The sequence below is a fragment of the Acipenser ruthenus genome, chromosome 11 (genome assembly GCF_902713425.1).
Source record: "Acipenser ruthenus chromosome 11, fAciRut3.2 maternal haplotype, whole genome shotgun sequence".
Lineage (NCBI taxonomy): Eukaryota > Metazoa > Chordata > Actinopteri > Acipenseriformes > Acipenseridae > Acipenser > Acipenser ruthenus.
This window is the reverse complement of record NC_081199.1, coordinates 30,774,370-30,796,715: the sequence shown is the minus strand read 5'-3', so window position 1 is coordinate 30,796,715 and position 22,346 is coordinate 30,774,370. Positions and strand designations below refer to the sequence as shown.

General features: G+C 35.7%; 2 protein-coding genes across 2 annotated transcripts in view; both read right to left on the bottom strand.

Moving 5' to 3' along the window:
- Window positions 1–15,952, bottom strand: part of LOC117426638 (dual 3',5'-cyclic-AMP and -GMP phosphodiesterase 11A-like) — a 70,611-nt gene extending 54,659 nt beyond the window's left edge. The window contains exons 1-2 of the mRNA XM_034044448.3: window positions 14,846–15,952; window positions 12,284–12,442 (exon numbers count right to left, since the gene is read on the bottom strand). Of these exons, the coding sequence (XP_033900339.2) occupies window positions 12,284–12,442; window positions 14,846–15,661 (975 nt within the window). The 5' untranslated portion in view covers window positions 15,662–15,952. The remainder of the gene's footprint in view (window positions 1–12,283; window positions 12,443–14,845) is intronic.
- A 4,361-nt stretch (window positions 15,953–20,313) lies between these two features.
- LOC117426640 (cytochrome c-like) lies at window positions 20,314–22,331 on the bottom strand. Its single transcript, XM_034044451.2, has 3 exons — window positions 22,183–22,331; window positions 20,727–20,902; window positions 20,314–20,628 (listed from the first exon to the last, which is right to left on the bottom strand). The coding sequence occupies exons 2-3, from the start codon at window positions 20,893–20,895 to the stop codon at window positions 20,480–20,482; spliced, it is 318 nt and encodes a 105-aa protein (XP_033900342.1). The 5' UTR covers window positions 20,896–20,902; window positions 22,183–22,331; the 3' UTR covers window positions 20,314–20,479.
- Window positions 22,332–22,346: the final 15 nt, after the last annotated feature.

The window sequence follows — 22,346 nt, the reverse complement described above, 5'->3', positions numbered from 1 at the left end:
GGGAGAGACAGAAACGGAAGTTAGACTGAGAAGTTGTTTATAGTTTGAACAACACTGGTACTGTATTTACTGTAAAAATATTGCATGAATCACTAGTATAGGGAATTGGGGGACATGCTGTAGGAGTGTTAAATCCAAGGTGTGTTATAACCGAGAGCCTTATAGCGAGGGAACACTCTATATACTGTATATATAGGGCACCAATATTTGAAGGGAGCTTTAGTTAGCCTGACAGAATACTGAAATGATGTGGGGTATTAGTGTGAATACACAATTATGGAGAGATAATTAAGACTAGAAAGAAGGTATCTAGTAGAGATATATTATTGTATATTATAACGTTATACGAAAGTCAACATCAGTGTAAGAGGCAAATATCTTTTTGAATAGACTAATTACCCATTATATCGCCACCCCGCTGTCCGCCATCTGCCAACTTCTCAAGCCAAGCAAACAAAATATAAACATTGTAGTTTCCCTCATTGTAGTACCAGCGAAATAATCATGGCCAATTAAAACAGTGTTATGCAGTTAACCTTTGACTCGCTTTCCTATTTCATTGTTAACTGAACGTTCATACCATGTCATCAACACTCCCGCTCCCAAAGCAAAACAGAAAGTACAAAATGGCGAGTCAACCTTACATTTAACACCAGAGCAAAAGAAAAAAATCTGCATGTATGCATCTGAAAATAAGAAAGCAAGACATTGCAAATGTTTTCTCACTTAAGTGAGGCATACTGTTAATCGAAGGACAATTGGAGACATTGTAATGGATAAAAACAAATGGCTCACCTTGATGGAACGGGTTGATTTGTTTAACCTGAAAAAGGCTTGATGCAGTCTAAAATAAGTGACACTAAATGAGTGTTTTGTTTTTTTTTTAAGTATAAACTGTTTCTCTGTTTCTCAAAAGTAACCATGTATGTTTCATACGGATGGGAAAAGATGATAAAACGTCACTAGTAGACCTACTGTTGTGTTAAGAACTAGTACTGTAGTTTTAAAAAAGATTAATGTTTTATTAAAATGGCCTGGAGATACTGTAATTGTATAACTAACAAAATAAAACGTTTGAATTTATTGCAAACATAGAAGGTTGGGTGGGTGGGTGTGTGTTTTTTTGACCCTCACTATAACGCCACCCTCGCTTATTGCCCGTTTTTGCCCATATATATATAATATATATATTAGTAATAAAAGTTGACAACCCTACATGTATCTGTAATGTGCTGTTTTAATAGGAACCGTCAAAGGTACCTTTCCTCTCTTGAAGCTTGAAGCTCCAGAAACATAACATTGATTCACCCATTTATATAACCGAACATACTGCACTTGAAAAAGTTTGTTTGAATGTGCTTTCAGAAGCACGCACAGCTGATTATCATTATACCAAATATAGCTGCACTGTAACTTAACTTTTGATGCCTGAAATAATGAGGGAATGCCTGGCTTGCATTTACTATTATACAACTATGCCTGTTTACGATTATTATGTTATTATAAAACTACTGTGAATTGATTCAGGGGTATTTCATGAAACACAGACAGGGTTATTTTGATGACTCATCGCTTTCAACTCTATAGTAATCCTTTTTGGTATTTCCCACCGCTTTATTAAAATAGAGGTACATTTAATATTAGGTATAAGGTTTTAGGGGACACAAAATAAACATTAAAATAGGCAGCAGAGTGTAAGCTGTTACTGTATATCTATAGTAGCTTCCTCTAATACCTGTTGAAAACTAAGTTTCCTTTCTCATGCTGTAGCCTTTAAGCCAAAAAAAATTAGAAAATAAAATACTGCAACTGGTTGTTTTAGGAAATGATGAAGTGGCAGTTTTGGAGCACTTTAGTGTAGGTGCTTAGCTAAGTGATTATAAACAATCTACTAAATTCTATAATACCGATTAGCACTTACAGATGTACATGTATTAGAATTATAGAAAATGTTATTATTTTCATAACCTAACATTTCTAAAGAGTATGCTTGAATGTTAAACTTCTGTTATTATTCCCACTTCAACAATGCTCATCAGCTCTCGCTCGCTCTAGCACCTACTTGTGTATTGGAGTGTTTTCCCATAGCGTGTCAGGATGGCTTCTGTAAACAGCACAAGTGCTACTACCTCTTGTCATCTTGCTGCAGTGTACTCCATTTTCAGTTGTTAATTTTTCATACTAACATGTAAAAGATGCCTTACAAACAGCTCCACAGATTATTCAATTAACAGGCATTGTCCTTCAAAACCCAAATAATTATAGTTAACTTTAGTTACCTTTTTACTCATTTGTTAATTGCATTTAATCATTTTTTTAATTGTCTTCAATATATATATATATATATATATATATATATATATATATATATATATATATATATATATATATATATTATATATACTGTGTGTGTATATGTGTATATATATATATATATATATATATATATATATATATATATATATATATATATATATATAGTGGCAGACTAGGGGCGGAGAAGAACATGTAGTCCAGGAAGGGATAAAGGACTACATCTCCCAGAATGCCACAGGAGTGACCCAGGAGGAGGTACACCTGGCTCACATTAGTATAATGAAGCCCTGCTTAAAAGAGTGGGAAACCCTACAGCCAGGGCTGTGTGAAGTCATGTGTTTGTGAGTTAAACAAAAAAAGGTACTGTGTAAAACCTTTTGTGTGTCTAACAGTGTTCTGTGTGTGTTTAAAAGAAATAATAGTTTTTTGGACAGGTAAACGGTTTAGTCGTTTAATAAGGGACACTTAAAAAATGTTTAGTTAGGATTCCAACAAAGAGTTAGGTTTTTGTCTTGGTTTATTTTTATTTTTTTGTTATTGTAAAATAATAAGTGTGCATATGCGCTGAAATACAATACTGTGTTGGGTCAGTGTTTTTAAAGGGGCAAACGAACATGAGTAAGTGCAGCTTTGTGACTATATATATATATATATATATATATATATATATATATGTCACTGCTGTAGATGTTGGTGAGTCTTTTAGTGAGGAAAAACAGATTAAGCTCTTGGCTCTTGTCCTCTTGAGTAAGTATATTGCTAGGAAACCGAAAGCAATATGCCTTTCAAATCATAAATTACAGTGACAATAACTGCTGTTTTTGCTTCTCTTGCATTTAAAACAATAATCTCTTCTGCTTTCTGTTGTCACAGAAGTTTATTACACTTGGAAACACTCAGCGGTGCAACTGGAACTATAAATTGATTCATTATTAGTAGAAAATGGTAGTAAATGCCATTAGATAAAAGACCAGATTGCCTCATAATGCTATATAATTCACAGTCCAAAAATCAGCATGATGTGAAAGTGTGATACATTCACAAAGCACTAAAGAAACCCCACATCGTAACTGCAGATATCTGGTAGATTTGCGATTTCACAATAAAAAACAATGAAGCACACAAACTCCAATTGCAAACAAATGGCTTTAAAAGTGCACAATGCACAAAGATAACTTACTTCAAATTGTCATGAGTGACAGGAAGAACAAACTCAATAAAGATACTGAACCACAAATAAGCATCAGCATGTAGTGGCTTGTAAGTAGACTGAAGTTTTCTTTAATTTGTTTCAAATTTCAATGGGTGTTTTTTTTCCTCCACAGAAAAAAATGCTCTAATGACCATTTTGAATAAATAACTTAGAGAATCTTGCCCATAGTCTTAAGACTTGTTTGGCCAGTCAGTGTAATAGCTGGTGTTCACAATAGTCTAGAGCCATCTATGTTATGTCATAGATTACTGAAATTAACTATGGAACTGATTTCAATATGTTACTGAACAAGTGCAAATTAATTTGCATTTGTGTTTTACATAATGAAAGTGATAGCATCAATGTAAATCTGTTCAAGTATACACAATTTGAAGTGATATTTTAGGATATACCTACAGTATTTTGTCTGGAAAAGCAGCAGAGGGTGCTCTGTCAATTGTATTGATTTTAACTTTCTCCCTGTGTTGTGAGCTGTTCAAGGAATATAACAACCACTCCAATACTGTAAATGACAAATGTACAAATCAAAATATGTTGTGCTATAAATAGCAAGCTGTTAGACCATTATTGTACCAAAGAATAACCCCTGGACAGTGACAACTGAGTGTTCTATTATACTTTTACTCTCATAAATTATACTTTTAGTATATGGCACACCTCAAATGCATGGACTGTAACTGGCAACCATGAGTTCCAGCTCAGCTCCTGCATTACAGTCATGCCACTGCCTTGTTAAATGTTAAATGTAATGTTTGAAGTAGGAACCCAATGAAATGAGTTGTATCAGTTGATCTATCCTGGACTGAATTAAATCAAAGTTTTTCTTGTTTTCTTCAGCCAGAAAAAGACACCGGTCACCATAATCTTGTTGATAGTGTCAGTGTTAAGATAATGTGTTGCACTTGACAGAGTGCTTTAGTGATAACTTATCTCAAACACTAGCAATTCAAAGCTGTAAAATAAAAAGCCAGACCTGAAGCAATTCTGTTGGGAGTAGATAACCAAGTTTCAAGAAAGACCATGTGTAAGTATTTATGATACTCATTTAAACTTTTAAACATATTTGAACTGTAACAACCCCAGCCATGGACTGTCCACAGTCAAGTTATCATTTTGCCCACATTTGTTTGAGACAACCATCTACTAGCACAAAATGTTTTATTCCCCCTCCTGAGAAAAAAACAATTGTCCTGCTGAACTTTTTGGAAGTGTTATATGCTGAAGGTATGCATATAGAATGCATATGCATATAGTAACAGAATAAGTGCTTTTCGCCACTAGAGATTAGAGCGAATGAGAATTTTCAAAGTTATACAGTTAAATTTAGTTATAAAGCAATTGAAACCCTGCTGAGAATTAATGTAACACAATTTTGGGGGAAATACCAATTGACAGTTAAAAAAAAAAAAGTATAATGTGTCATTTAATTAAATCTACCAACAATTAATTCCCATGTGCACTTGTGAAATAATTCATAGAGAAATCCTGAGTTGAAAAGCTGTAACAATTGCTAATTTTAAATTAGAGAACATCCCCTAAATTAATGCTGATCTAACTTTATGATACAGAGACATACAGTAGAATACTTCGATATGTAAATAAGGTATTGCAAGCATTGTGCTGTAAATCATGCAGGCTCTGTATGTTCACAGTTTAAAATAAGCAGAGAAAAGCATTATGATGTTTGAAAAGGGAATTATTTAGAAAAAATAATGAGGTTGACCATTTGTTTGTAGCTTAATACAGTGATTTTTTTTTTTTTTGGTAATTTGAATATATTGACTTAGTAGTAGCATTCAGTGTTGGACCCTTATCAATGACTGTCACTTTGCCAAGAGACTTGTTGGGATGTTGCTATGCTCATCCAAGTGGCAGTCATTACACTGTCCGCACATTTATTAACCCGACTGCGTGTGGTGAGACTGTGGAAAATGGTCATCCATGAATCGGACACGTGTACAATATGTTGCTCTAAATAGTCAGCGACGTTTCTACTTGCACTAGTTGATTGTTAGCAGAACAGCAGGATATGGCTAAAGACCATATAGACTGATATTTACAGTGAAACAGTTCTGGGTAGTATACAGTACAAGTTTCCATTTGTTTGCCTGCCTGCAGCATAGCACAGTACTGCAATAACAAACATGTTTTATTCATACCCAGAACAAAGGTGATGTTGATTAGCTAATCACATACTAACGTTTGTTTGACATCCTGATATATTAGTATAATGTGCTTCTAAATAATGTTTGGATTATTATAGATGTTTGATTTGGCAATACCTACTATTACAATTAACTGAATACATATTGATAGTAAAGGTTAGACATGAAACATTTCCCTGGTGTCAGATCAACCTACAATTCCAAACTAAAAGTCCTATAAAGAAAGACTGTGATGAAGTTGAGTAAAACATATTATTTGTAAGCAAGAGATATAGCAAGGGGTAAAAGGGAGAATTGCCCTGCTGCATTGATAAAGGAAGATAGGAAAAGTAATACATTTATCTGTGTGTCGGTTTAGAATTACAGTGTACACAATCCCTGCAGCGAGTGTGTAAGCACATCCCACTCCATAATATTCTCCCATAGAGTAACTACGGGACTGTGTTATGATCATCCAATTTGCAATAAAACAATTCAGAACCTAATATTTCTGTTTAGTGCAAACCTTTGTAAAACTCCCCTAGCTTACTACCTACAGTACCTATGATAATTCGCTTTGATCTAAAACATATTCATCACTTTGATCTCAGCACACCAACAGCTTACATTTTTTAGATGATGATGATGATTATTATTATTATTATTCATAAGAAACACACTGCAATGATTAATCCGTGGTCACAGAAGCTTTTTACTATTCTTAGCAGCCCCAGAGTTCAAAACCCTAGAAATCAATGTAGAAATCATATTAAATTCACAATAACAATGCATTATAAACTAAATCATATACCACCTTACAGAAACTGAATATAGATTTTTGTTTTAATTTTTTATTAAAATCTATATCCAGGAGTTCTGCAGCAGATTTCAGCTGTAGTGTGCTTAAAGCATCCCTACACTGTGGAAAACAGCCCTGAACTTTTAAAATCCAGCTAGCAGATTATATGAAACACAAGCAAAATGTATAGTGTACAGCTTGTGAATGCAAAAATACATGGAAATATATATTTACCATATAGTTGCCACTGTATTATTATTATTATTATACTAATAATAATCTTAGCAACAGAATGTAATGTTTCATAAAAATAAAAAAAGATTCTAATGACTGCATCTTTTGCCTTGTAGAAGTGGCAAAAGATGCAGTCATTAGAATCATAATTTCAAACACAGTATTGTACTTATAGCCAAAAAACAGCATTTATTGTACATAATATACACCAAAATAAACTAAATAAAAACTTCAATATTAAATAATCCACCTTAGTATTAGATCAGCAATGTGGCTTTCTCTACTTTTTAAAAATTGATATTTTGTTCATGTTACATGGTATTCTTTGAGACAGTCAAAGTCCTACGTTCAAGATCAGAAGCATTGAGATTTAATGCATTTTCCAGCTGCATACAGACAAAAAGCATATAAATATTTAATAATGCAAGATTATTTTTTAAGACATTTTTTATCATGTCTTACAGTTTGTCAAACAGTAAAATACATCAATCAAAACCCTTGACATGAATTCTAAAACATGTACGATAAATATCTAAACTGCTAGCACATTTGCAAAACTGATCACACATTTCACTCGCAAACACACACATAGCAAAACTTTGAACACAGTCTCTGATTCTGTGAACACAATTTAATTCCTAACGCAGGTATCGTATGCAATTGCCAACAATCAACACTCATTTATTTAAACATATGGTCCTCACCTGAAAACTCAATCAGCACTACTTAATAAATATTTTTCACATGGTAATCATGTGTAAGAGGCCTATATAAAAGGAAAAGCTTTTTATTGACAATTGCCAAGACTAGTGAGAACTCAACATATCTGTCTCATATAAAATGTGGGCGACAATTGTTGACCATGTCATCAACAGGGGTATGACAAGGAGTGACGCCGGGAAAATGGTACAGCCAAACGTGACGCCTTCAACGGTCGCATCTATTATACATACATCTTCTATTTTACATTATGTAACCTACTTCATTACTGTGATATGGTCCAGGTCAAAAAACTACATTCGCCTGAGAGACATCCAGAGCAACATCAATGAAGGAGTACAGAATGTGAGCTTGTTGACCATTGCCAGAATTCTCAAGAAACATGGCCTTCGAATGAAGCAAGTCTATCGAGTCCCTTTTGAGAGAAATAGTGAAAGGGTAAAGGAATTGCGTTACCAGCAAGTAAGTTGAAATAGATGGTAAGGAGAGTGAATGACATTCCCATCCAATGATCTAACAACTTATTATGAATATACACTATACTGTATCATACTGCATAGAAATATACATACGTGGTGATTATATCCTGCCTGATATAGAAGAATGTAATTAAGATTTTAAAAGTGTGTCTGGATTTTGGGGGTAGTGCTGGGGTTCAATTTTTAGTGGGTGAAATCATACCATATATATATATATTTTTTTTTTACTGTAATCCATATTGAGAATGCACAGCCCATTTTATAACTTTCAGACTTTTGTTCACAGAGAATTATGGAGCTGAACACTAGCATCCAGCCTGCAAAATATATCTTCATTGATGAGGCAGGTTGTAATTTGTGCAAAAGGCGCCAGCAAGGCAGGAACATAACTGGACAGCATGCCATCATGGACACACCTGGCCGTCGCGGAGCGAACGTCACCATGTGCGCTGCTATAGCCCAAGATGGGGTCATTGCCTGCTGTCCGGTGATCAGCCCATATAATACAGAGCATCTCCTAGTATTTCCTGAAACACTTCATGCTCAGCTTGTCCAGCCCCATATAGACAACCAGGGAAGCAGGGAAGGAGGCCAGCCCACAAAATGTGTCATTGTATGGGGCAATGTCAGTTTTCATTGTGCACTGCGGGTGCAAAAGTGATTTGACACACAATCATTTCTCATTAATCTTTCTTCTTCCCTATTCCCCCTTCCTCCCTATTCCTCCTTCCTCAACCCAACTGAGGAGTTTTTCTCCTCTTGATGAAAGGTATATGATCAAATGACGGTCAAAAACTGGTAACTGGTAACTAAAAAAAATAAAGGATTTAAAGTTTTACTGCTACTGTTCTTATGTTAATTGAAGTTTTGACTGAAATATATAATGCAAACCTTGATACAACTGATGTATATTGATGTTAGCATTATGTTTTGCAAGATGTGTGAATAGATTTGACAATTTAATTTTGCAATTGTGTGAAGTGCTTTCGGTATTTGACTTAAATGTTTGACAAAATATCTTCTCATTATCTTAATCACAGTAGTATTGGTATGATGCAGCATGCATGTCACATTCTCAAAGTGTCTTGGGTGATTTTACAGTGTAGAAGATGTCGATCCAACAGGAAGCTTTTGATTACTGGAACTCCACATTAAAAACACATATCACAAAATAAACATCAAACATATTGTAAAATATAAGGATGGTAGTATCTAGTGTAAACACAAAGCTTCAGACAGACAGTGTGGAAGACCACAATTAAACCCAAGCAGTTCAGAATTAAACAGAAGCCAAAACACTGATAACATCGATTCAAAAAGGACTCTCTTGGAGGACATTTTGGATAAAAAATCAAAAGCAACATTTGGGATACACGGCAGACAACAGCACACTTAAAAAGTAGAATCAGTCTTGCTGACAAGACTTTTCAAGGGTAAATGATTTGTGGAATAAATTGTCCTTTAAGCAGACCAAACAAGGATGTTAGCTTTAAACAGGCATGGTTTTGAGGTCTTCACTACAGACACCTGCCCCCACTCTTCCTGCCATGCAAGCAAACAAACAAACAAACCTGCAAACTAAGAACATTCAATCAGTACTGTCCCTCCTATCAAATATTTGGTATGGTACTCTGTAAAGTAGACTACATTAATTACTTTATTTTGAACCGAGGCTGCTAAAATGTGAATGTCTAACCGTTGGAAACTTTATTATAAAGTATATTATGAACCATAATAGACCTATAAAAAAATGTTGCAATATACAGTTCAAAACGCTGTAATTGGGAGCTGTAGTAAAAAAGAGTGTGGTATTTGTGTTCTGCCTTACATCAAGAATGCCAGTGCTAGGGGAATGCTGCTATGAGGCGACAGGGAGCCATGCTCATGCAGTCTTATAACACTAGTACAGTATAAAGGGCTGCAGGGTATTTATCTTAATCAACCAGATACCAACAAATAACCTAAAATAATGATTACATTTCTTTGTATAATTAAGCCATATGGAACAAATAACCAAAAGTCCCTGAAACTTCGATTTTAATACATTTTATTACATTTTTCATTTCACCCTTTTATGCCTTAGCTTAATCCTGCCTCTGTGTCGCACTCAGTAACATACTGCACACGCACACACACACACGCACACACAAAATCTGGTTGCCAATGATTTTTCATAACAAGTGGTCATCTTGCTGTGAGCATGAAGTCCATTTGTCATCTTCACAATAATGATGTTCAACAATGGGGCCATCAGCTTGCATTTGTTGAACACATTGAAAAGAGTTTGGAAAGACATTAGGTGATTCTCAAATGCATTGAACTGTGCTTTCCTCATCAAACCCTGGGGACTTAAGGCTGAACCAGCACACATTCATCTGGACTCCTCAGCACTTCATTTATTGAGCAATAACTACCAGCCCTCATTGCTAATAATGCAGACTGTACAATTAATAAATAATTAGAACATAAGTCTTAACACTAGAAAAGCACAGGTCAGCCGCTTCTTACTGACTGATTTGAAACCCTGCCAGTATCTTAAATAATCTATATTGACTTTCACTTAAAGCCAAACCATGTATCAGTAAATGAACCTCGGGAAGAACACTGTCCTTGCTAAGATACTGTGTATTAAGCATCTTTACACCAAATAATCTGAGTTCTTGGTCTGTTACCATTCCTGCATTTGAGCTCAAATGTATACCATGAAATGCACCCAAATGAGCTATTACCATATGGTGAAAATATCGACAACAAGAAAACTAAAGGACACACTAAAACCTTTAATTGTTGGGAATAATGCAGACAACAATATGCATTGTAATTCTTGTAAAGACTATAATATAAACTCATCACAGAAAGAATTCAGGGTAAGTTTGATGAATGAGAATCGATGAATGATGACAACATTATTTACATCCTCCACTGAAAAGCTACACTGCAGCTACACTGTAACTTGTTAAATGCATGTTGTTAAGATATGATGTTCCATCCTGACGATCACAGTATTGTGTTGTAAGAGCATGAAGTAGGGTCTAGAGTAAACGTTTTAGTTCCAAACCTTAATTGAGTAAGGACCAGGATAGGGGTAGCATTTCAGAGAACCACTTATTCAACTGGGTAGTCCCAGCATTAGCACCATTGGTATACTGTACATAATAGAGAAAAGACTAGGGAAAGTTGCTATAAGTAGCCACTTTTATTTGTGCTGTGTCTAGTCTTCAGTATTGTTATTGATCCGTCTAACTGTGTTTAATGAAAACCTTATTTTCATCATTAGTTGTATTGCTTGGAGAGCAGACCTAGACCTCTTAAATATCTTGTGTTGTTCTCAGAATGTTGCTATGTATGTAAATTAGGATATAGACGAGGGCTGCTGATTTTGCCCAGTACTTGTGATTAGGTTTATAAATGGATTAGTACTGCAAACACGTTGGGGTGGTGTATTGGGCACTGTTTTGGGTTTGTCTAATTAGGCACCATCACTGTCAGATTCCAAACAAGTACTGCATAATGGGTGTTTACTGCATCAAGCTAACGTAGGTCAGTGCTGGCTGAGCTTGCTGCAGTCAGTAAAGGGTTATCTGTGTTCAACCAGCTTTTTCTTAAGCTTCTCCACAATATGTTATTCATATATACAGAGAGAGGGGGAGAAAGAGAAAGATGAGTGTATTAAAAAGCTGTAAAATTCCACGGAGGTGATCTGATGGATAAATACCAATCCCCATCATATCCCTGAGATGATATTGTATAATATGTACTGTTTACCAACTTTTTGTATTTCAGAATAAACCCAGTAGTAAACCTTTTACAAACTTGTATGCGAATTATAATAAAACATAGTGAAAACATGGCCTAGAGAAGTATAGTAAAGTATATTAAAAGCATGGCAAACTATGGTAAACTATGGTAAAGGCTTATTATAACTATTAGTAACGCATGTGGAAACTGCAAAATTACTAAAGTAAACTTTTATAAAGGCTGTGTTGTGCCATGATGCCTAAGTAAAAGCCACTGGATGTCTGCAGAGTGCATGGTGCCCACAATGAAAAATTCATAATCTAATAGAACAAGAAATGTATTCTCATTTAGCTTCAAGCTGTGTTTTTAATGCACAAAAAAATTATTCCTGTCACAATGATGGCTAATTTATCGTTTTATGACCCCTTCTTTGTGACAAAACAGTCATATGGGCTTCAATGGAACACTGGTTCACCATAAGACATTTTGACATTAAAAGTAAGTACATAATAATGCAGTTTGACAAACATACTATGCATGTGTGAGAGAAAATGAGTCTGAATTTCACTGTTCCGGGTAGCATGAAAGGTTTATGTATTTTACAGTGTGGAAAAATGGCATGCAGTAAATTAGATCATACCTTTTCATCATCCTCTGTGAACAGGGCACCCCTTGGATTTTTATTAATGGCCTGAGCAACTCCAATGATCTCCCCATCACTGTTTCCAATAGGCATGCACAGCAAGGATTTGGTCTTGTATCCCGTTAGCTTATCAATTTCATTACTGAAGCGACGGTCCTATGAACCATGAAAAAAAAAAAGAAACAAATACTAAGACAGCTTCTTTATTCAAACACAAGTCTACATTCAACAGCATACTGACAGGATCTTTGTGTCTGGTAATTTGATTCCTTTAGGTATATAATTAGGAACCAAACACCGACTGTGAAAAATAAAACCCATAAAAGTCATATTTATTCTTAGTAAACAAGTGCAATATGATGTGTTGTAAACCATAATATGGACATGCATGCCTCATACAAGTGGACTCTAATGTTGTAGTTATTGTATATTGTATGTAGTTGTGGCACTCAAGGGGTGTACTAAAGCCATAATTAATTCTGCAATAACCCTATAGATAAATTGATACTCTTGATAATGATCTCTATACAACCCCTGCTTTAGACTGGGTTTGCTTAGAAAAGCATCTCTATAAAGATGAATTGCTTTAACAAACACGTTTGCTTGCATTTGAACCGTCTGTGGACAACAGGAGTGATTAATTGCAACGTTGTAATTATGGGCCACAACTTACCAGTTAATGCCTATACTAACTCATCAATGGTCATATTTATTTTCAGCTCAAATTATTTAATATTTCTCCACACACCTTCCCAGAGAAGTCATAAACCAACCTTTGGGGCATGCATCATTTAACAATATAATTTTACTTAATTCTGGTTCAGAGAAAAACCTTAAAGGGACATACACATGATTTACATGAAATACAGAATCAACCGTTAAAGTCGAAAACTGAAGGTTTACTAATAGAAACAGGTCAAAACAAACTAAATCCTCATCACAGGGAGGGGCACGTTCTTTATTATTCTACTTTAAATGGTATTTGGACATAAAAAAAATATCACTGGTATGAAGGTTAAATGGATAGCGTATTAAATAAAAACTTCCGCAATTGTAATAATAGTTATTATCTAAATACAAGTCGCCCCCTGCTGACAAGTTTTAAACAATACTCCTGGATTAAACACAACAGTGATTCATGGTGTGCCTTCCTCACACCAGTTGTTTTTTTTTGTTTTTTTGTTTTTTTGTTTTTTTTGAATGCCATACTGAGAAAATTGTGCGTTCTGTGGGTCACTAAATCGTCCAGCTAAAATGCATGAGTGTCGGGTCATTTTCAACACCTGACGATTTAACTTGCCTATTTTCATTATTCTCCATGATGTGTATAAATTAGATGAATGATCATTACCTCTTTTCTGAGCGTGTCATCTCATTTGATAGTCCTGACATATTTTATTGACAGCGCCTTTCTTTTGTAAATGCCTGCTGTTATACCTGCATCATCATTAATAACACTGAAAAAAACATCTTGCGTTTCTTTTTCATTTTTAAAGGGCACTTCATATTACCAACAATTCCAAAAGAGCATCTGTCCTCTCTTCTATGCAGATTATTCTTATTATCTAATTTGCAGATGCAATATTGTGGTGAGATCCATCAGACACTATCCTAAACATGTATTTGTAATAATAATAATAATAATAATGATGATGATAATAATAATAAAACGTGTCATGGAGCTGCTTCAAAACTTTAATGGTGTACAAACATACAATATTAACACTATTGATGTGTCACAATATTCAGTTTAGCCTTATGCGCATGTTATGTTTTATCAGAAAATGGACTGCAGAGGCAGTGTTTGTAGATTAACTACAGGTAAGGTTCAGAAGGTTCAGCTTCTTGAGACTCAAGACATGATACTGCTACTACAACATACAGCTGATGGAGGTTAAATTACATACAGTACTCAAGCTCTACTAGCTCAGAATGAGTATGTTGTTATACTGTAGATATTTGTACATGGAACGTATATAGCGTTGGCACAACCTCAGTTTATAAAGTAAGAATGAAACTATAAAGATAAAACGAACAACTGGTATGATCTTTAAAAAAAAAACACTATGGCCTACGTGTAGTCTACTGTGTACTGGTGTGTGTGTGTGTGTGTGTGTGTGTGTGTGTGTGTGTGCATGTTTTCATGCTGTAAATGTGTATGCAGTGTACACTGTAAAACCAAACGTTTGGGAATAAAACATAAATCCTATGGAACAGATTACAAACAAGTGTTTACTTTAATTATTGTAAACTATACAGTAATAATAATAATAAATAATAATAAACATTACAGTCAGTGTAAAGTAGCCTATATAACACTAAAAATATGTTTAAATCGATTGCAAGATGTATGTTCAATTCTTAAAGACATGACTTACAGTGTAATCTATATTTTTAATGAACTTTAATGGTTTTAGAGCAAATTATGAATTACTATTCTTATTGTAATTCTTAATATTAATAATATGTTGTTCTTGTTGTGCTTTTAATTGTTTAACAGTAGGTATCACTCAGTATTATTGCGGAAAACGCTATACCGTATAATGTAATGAAACGTACCTGGTAGGCATCTGGTATATTAACCGTTTCCCCATGCTCAGCAACATATCCAATTATTCCTTTTCCCCAAGGCACCTGAACTTCATCCGAGTTATCCGTACTCAGAGAAGGCAGCACTGTGGCCCCCGCGTGCACGTCAAAGAATTTAGACACCAGAGTTCTCTTATTGGCGGGGCCTTCCACCAGAAACAAGGAGCAACGGTCGGCATCTACCATGATGCAGACAAAAACGAGGATTTTGTAACTGAGGCTAGTTAAATCCAAATCATTGGAAATGTCTTTCACCAGTTCAAGAAAGAACTCCCTTTCGTTATTGTGCTTGAGATAGTATTTGAAATCAATCGCCGTGGAAGGATACTGGGGTATGTTGACTCGAGATTCCAGAAGAGCACTCAAGATGTGGGCTGTAGTTGGGGGTAAGGAGCTGGCTTTCCGCAGGAGAGCTCTTCTTCTCATGCTTGTCAGGGGCTCCTGTGCCCTGGAGTTTTCGTCGTATGTCCTGTTAGCATGCACAGCTTTGGACCTCGCAAAAGTTTTCCTCAGTTCCTTCTGTGAGGGTCTTCTTTGTAGACCATCACCCATGTGGATCCAACAGCCCTTGCTGCTAGCAGTACTGCCACCGGTACTGCTACCAGTACTTCCCGTTTTGTCGATGTCAGTGCTCGGATTTACTGGTGTTTTATTCACCTGATGATTTTTGAGCCATTTCTCAACCATGCTATGTTTGCCCTTCCTATTCAGGTAGTCTTCGAATAACTCTGGATGTTTGTCGAGAAAACTTTCTACATCAGAAAAGTCCATATTCGGAGCAGACATATTTGCAATGTAGAAAGTCCTGTCAAACTCTTAATTAACATAAACGCATGGCAAAATGTCATTTAAGCATTCAAATCGCAACAACACAAAACAATCCACTTGTGTGCATGTGTGCATTGTAATGCACAAAAACGTCAGTGTCTTCAGTGCTCCATTGAAATACATAAAGGAAACGGTTCACTTCAGCTTTCCGCTTGTTTGTTCTGAAATATTTCTTTACACAGTACAAGCAAATGACAGCCCAACACTCTGCTCTTAACTTGGAACCCTTGCGCGATGATGCTTCGTAGAACTCAGCAGCACGACAGCGAACGAGGATCCTCCCAGAAACAGTAATGACGTCCCATGTAGGTAGGTGGGTTTGTTCTCCACACGCTCAACTCCTCCCCTTAACACATTACATTCATTATTAGTCTACCTTTGTGAACATTAGTTGTTTTCTTCAAATAAATAGAAATTGACATGTTCAGACCATTCTTGGCATATGATATTCAGCACAGATATTATTGCGTGTATTATATTCCTTGGGATTCCATATGATAAATATATGTATGTATGAATTAATTATTTATCAACATTATATCTGACGTATGCACATTCGTTTATTTCAATATGTTTACATAGATAGATCGTGGATAGTTGTAAACTGAAAGATTGCACATAGGCTATATTGTATTGTAATATTTCTTAAGTAGCTGCAAGACCAAACATTCTTCAAAATTATTCAAAAGAGCAACAGCTGATGAGTATGTATATTAAACAAGTATGTAACAGTTAGGCTTCTACAATGCGTATCGGGATTTTAAGGTCTGTATTTTGAGTGTTTATGGATAAGAAGCATTGAGCAGGTCGTACTGTTGAGTTTAATTGAATGAATATATTCCTTGAATTATATAATGTATATCTTACAGTACGGTGACATCAACAAAACGTATTCAGCCGGTTCAGTTAAAGCGCATCAGAAAATACAGTGTATCTGTAAAACGAGCCTGTCTTCGTTTCTGCATGCAAGGTTTTTTTTTCTTCTTTACGCATTCCACGCCATTAAACGAAACGAAAAGCGGGCGCTAATTGCGCTACTGCTTTGAAAATGAAAGCAATATTTATTACTTACACCTCTATACATGGTTTAAATAGTAAAGAATCGTGCCATATTCAGACCACTTTTGTGTATGTTTGGACAATCTTCTTATGATCTACACAGCAGTGGTATACATAATACATATTCATCTCTATTTACACACAGCAGTGGTGGAATTAGAACCTCAGTAACTAGACTGTATTTGATTAAGATGGTAGTCTTAAACCAGGCAGTAATCTTTGATGGGTAATACATTGAGATTAGATTGTAAATAAATACCAGAAAATAATAAAATGTACATCATAATAGGCAATAGTAGAAATGTACCAAGTATTGCCCAATGATAACAAACCTCTATCAAACTTACCAGACCGAAACTGTATATACAGTGCCTTGAAAAAGTATTTGCCCCCTGTCTGATTTTCTGCATTTTTGCACATTTTTCACATTGTATTTGGTCAGATATTTTTGTGGGTTCTGGTAGTATATAGAGGGAGTCTGAGAGAAAAAATGACACCAAAGTTTGGTGCTTCTTTCATTTGTTTGGTGTGCAAGGTAATCAAACATGCAATCAACCCCCCCCCCCCCCCCCCCCCCCCCCCCCAGTTAACGCAACCCAATTAAAGGGATAATTAGGGTCAGCTGTTTGAGTACTTTGGTTAACAACCAGGCCTGATTTGGGGCAACCCTGCCCAATATAAATTTGACTAACTTTGGCCCTTATCATCAGAGTGAAGTTGTCAGCACACAGGTTCTAGAGGCACATCATGCCACGAACAAAACAAATTCCTGAAGACTTCTGGAAAAAAAGTTGTTGATGCCTATCAGTCTGGAAACTGTTACAAAGCCATTTCTAAGGCTCTGGGGCTCCACCGAACCACAGTCAGTGCCATATTGTCCAAATGGAGAAAGTTTGGGACAGTAGTGAATCTTCCAAGGAGTGGCCGTCCTGCCAAAATCTCTCCAAGAGCAAGGCATAAAATTGTCCAGGAAGTCACAAAGAACCCTAGAACAACATCCATGGATCTGCAGGCCTCTCTTGCCTTGGCTAAGGTCAGTGTTCATGACTCCACCATCAGAAAGACACTGGGCAAAAATGGGATTCATGGCAGAGTAGCAAGGCAGAAACCATTGCTCACTAAGAACATGAATGCTCGTCTCAAGTTTGCCAAAAAGCACCTGGATGATCCTCAAGAGATCCTTATTGAGTCTAAGGGGGCAATTACTTTTTCACACGGGGGCATTGGGTGTTGCATAACTTTCTTTAATAAATGAATGAAATATGTATCAAATGATTGTGTTATTTGTTCACTCAGAGTCCCTTTTATCTAATATTAGATTTTGGTTGGATCTGATAACATTTAGTGTCAAAAATATGTAAAAATGCAGAAAATCAGACAGGGGCAAATACTTTTTCACGGCACTGTACAAGCAATATACTTCAGCATAAGGATACCTTATTACAAGTATATAATTTCCAAACAGCAATGATGAAACAGTGGTTTAAAATGCAGTTATATTTCCTTACTGTTGAAGTCACAGTATGTTACTTCAGTTGTGCACTTTAATATTTGTTCTATCTAATCTGGAGACCATTTGTGGTCTGGTTGTCCTTGAAATGTCCCAGTGAGGTCCTGTCCTACATTGTATTCTAGTAAGTGGACTACACTAGAATACAATGCAGCACAGGACCTCAATACATACACTAGCTGATCTGCTCTATCCAGGGCTGGTTGTGTAATGCAATTAGTCTTTTTAGTTCCTCATTCCAAAAGCATGTGATTCAGTGTTTGTCTTATAATTATATGCTTACTTTAGTATTACAGGATATTATACCATCTGGTGTATACAGGTAGTACAAAGCAGGTGGGCCGAGCAGAGCTGAAAGGTCATCTATCTTGTGATTTCTTTGGAATCAAAAATTACTCAAAAGGAGCTAGCCACTAGGATTTTACAGGTACATTCTATTACAGAGAAACGCAATATAAAATTGAATATTGGAGAAAAATAACTCCATGGAGAATGCAAAAAAGAAATCTAAATTAAAGCTACATTATAATTGTGTGTTTAATCTGGCATATTATTGGCTGGTTTCAGATTTAGAATAGGACTAATCTTGGTTTACTTTACCTAAATTAACATTGGGTAGTCCAGGACTAGTACTAATCAGGGTCTGTGAAAGCAGCCATGCATGTTCAGGTATACTAAGAAAGTTAATTGTGAACAGCACTTTGAGTGGGGTACAATGGGCAATACAAGCACAGCTGTGTTGGAGGATGGTATATATTTAATTATAAATATTATATTAACTGCATTCATGCAATTGCATCAGTTGAACACTTACCTTGCCATGATTTTCTTTAGTTTGGTTCCTTTAACAGTTGAATTTAAGAGCAATAGAGGTGCAACACCCTTTTTAAATGTTCTGAAAATGCACATTCTGATAATGTGGTTGTGAATAGTAATGACTTAGTCTTAGTACCGATTGCACATTACATAGTTTTGAGAAGTGTATATTTAGAAATAATTAAAAATGAATTGGTGTTGTAGCCTCAAATTACATTAACCTTACCATCTTATAATGATTGCTATCAATCTTAGTAGATCTATGTTTTGCTGATTTAATCTTTTTTTTTTTCTCCATATCTGCCTTCGGGTTTGTCTGGAGAATTCAAAATACAAGGACGAAACAGACTGCCTCATTTGTTCAAATCACATGGCTGTGACCTTTCAACGGCACCTGGCAGAGTTGAAAGGTCATATTGTCATCGGACTCCAGACAAACTCACAGCCTGGTAAAGTCAGATTTAAAGAAAAATGGGAATAACTATTGGAGCAACAGAACCAGGAACCACTTTGAATGATTAAACATAATAAAATTAAAAGTAAAAAATTACACTTTGTATTTTAAATTCTCTTTAGCACATTACGAAATCTACTCTTTAAAATGAATAGCAAAATCATCCTGCCTGTTTTCCTGTAGTATCACTGGATTTCTCCTCTAAGAATTAAAGAGGAGCATATCACATTACTCAAGATATGGCAATAAAGTATGTGTCCTTGTCTTATACCAGATACCTCAAATCACGTGCCCATTACATAATGAATAGGTTTAGAGGTGTGCTCATTCCATTATAGTTTCAGTTCACAAGACTAAGGCTTCTGACAACCATTCTAAACAGGCCACACCCAACTAATTTAGTACCAGTTTCATACCGTCACATGTTGGGAACTACCACTAAAAGGTTACAACAGTTTTCCCACCAGTAAGAAACTAGATAATAGGTTTCTGAATTACCTCTCAAATGTATCAAAGTATTTCTGCCAAAACACAATTTGAACTACCTTAGCAACTTTCTAAACTTGTGGAGTGAGGCCCTAACAAATTGTGCCCTATTACCAATGTCACACAATGGGTTGAAAGAACTGCATTATAAAAATCACAGCTAGAAGTACAGTTTAGTAACCAATTACATTAATTCAGCAAACAGAAGAAAAGCCTTAAGAGGTAGTAACTGCAGCACATGCATAGTGATATTCCTTTTAGGTTTCAATTAAACACAAAGGGATCTTGAGCATAAAATTGTTTTTATTTGAGGTTCCAGCAACAAAATGGTCATTGCAAGATGCCAAGAATGACACCAGGCCTCAACAGTTTAAAAGCCATGTTACCACAGAATATTAACAATGGGACACCACATTACAGCAATCTGTACATTGAAATTAAATTACACATTCTACTCGGCTGTTGCCTTTTTCAAATACTCAATTAAGTCAGTACGCTCATTCTTCTTCTTGATGCCCGCAAAAATCATTTTAGTTCCTGGAATATATTTCTTTGGGTTTTCCAAGTATATCATGAGTGTATCTTCTCCCCAGGTAATACCTAGAGAAAGGGACAAATAAATACAGAAATAAATATACATACATACATGGTTAAGCCCTTGATAGAGAGAACCTTTTCAAAATTGTGTTTGCTTTTACCTTTGTTCTTGTTTGCCTCTGTGTAAGAAAAGCCTTCTGCTTGTCCTGTTTTGCGGCCAAACAGACCCCACAGATTTGGGCCGACCTTGTGCTTTCCATTCTTTTCAACTGTGTGGCACTGTGCACACTTCTGGACAAAAGCCTTCTTTCCCTTCTCTATGTCACCCATGTTTGTCCTGTGGGAACAAAAAAAATAATTACATAAAACTATGATTTTACATCTGTCATGTCAAATGCAAGTAGGATACATAACCATCCAACTATATGACCTGTGCTGCTGTTGCAAAGAATCTTGGCCATCTTATGAAATGTTCAAGTATATGAAAAACCACACAAACAGACAAGCCAAATGAGTTTACCAAGCTAACACAACTTCAGTAAGCATTTATACCAAAATTGTAGAACAATGACCTTCAACTACACACTACAAAAGGAAATACAGAGCACTAGATACAAATCCACCACTATGGACCCAATTCTTTCACTTGTATACATATATGTCCTTCTTTTGCCAATTTTCATAATTATGCTTCCTGGTAGCCTACTGAATTTAAGAGGGCAAAACAAGTGACCTTACATTACATTTATATTGTCATTTAACTGAAAAAAATATAGGATTGCAAGACTTCCTGGTCTTGCCCCACTGTATACAAGCAGAGGACAAGAGGCCAACAGCAGAGTGTCATTGCTAGTCTTTTCTAGAAAGGGCACATGACATCCACACCTATTCTTATGACCCCAGTTCAACGTCATACAAATCAAAGCTTGTGATAACGTTCTGCCATATGCATTCCAAGAATATTATGAATTATATATTAGTCGCATAACATGACCTGAACTGGAAATGTTTAAAGTGCAAAGGGATATTACAGTTGACTAGATTACAGTAATCATGTTAATCTAGTTATCAACTACAGTCCAAGTAGTGTTTAAGTAGATAACCTGTATTGATTTTACTGTACATTAGGTGACATGTGCCCTATTAAATTATCGGAGGAGTAGTCGTAGTAAGCCTTCAATTACACAATAGGAAAACTGTGTATGAAAGTTTAAAGAAAAGATTAAAATTACACACCCGAGAAACACAGTCTAACGCCCAAATACTATCCAAAGAGTCGAACAGCCACCTCACCATTTCCCTCTTGGCAAATGCCGGGTATCGAGCAGGAAGAGGTTTTTATATAACTAACACCTTTGTTACACACTATGTCCACATCACAATGGTCTTTTACCGAACCACGAACTGCACAGGGTATATAGGATGCGTTTTATCAATGATTAAACTAAAGATGAACTATAAAGGGACTAAGAAGAGACCTTTTCAAATTCAATCCAAGACAAGGACACACAACAGAAAAACATGCATAAGCAACCAATTTAGTAATGATAGCGAATGATCTTTATCAGTAAAGACAAAGAAACAACGTGACTATGAAAGTATCAACCCAAAGCTTACCTTTATATTTTAAAAAAAGCGAATACTGAAACCAAGACGGACTACTGCTGCTCTACGCTTATCGGCGTCTCACTACCGGCACAAAAGAACTCTCACAATTCCGCTTGAAGAAGGTCATACAATTTACAGGCAGGCACCGGTAAAACACGTCACAGAAAACACAT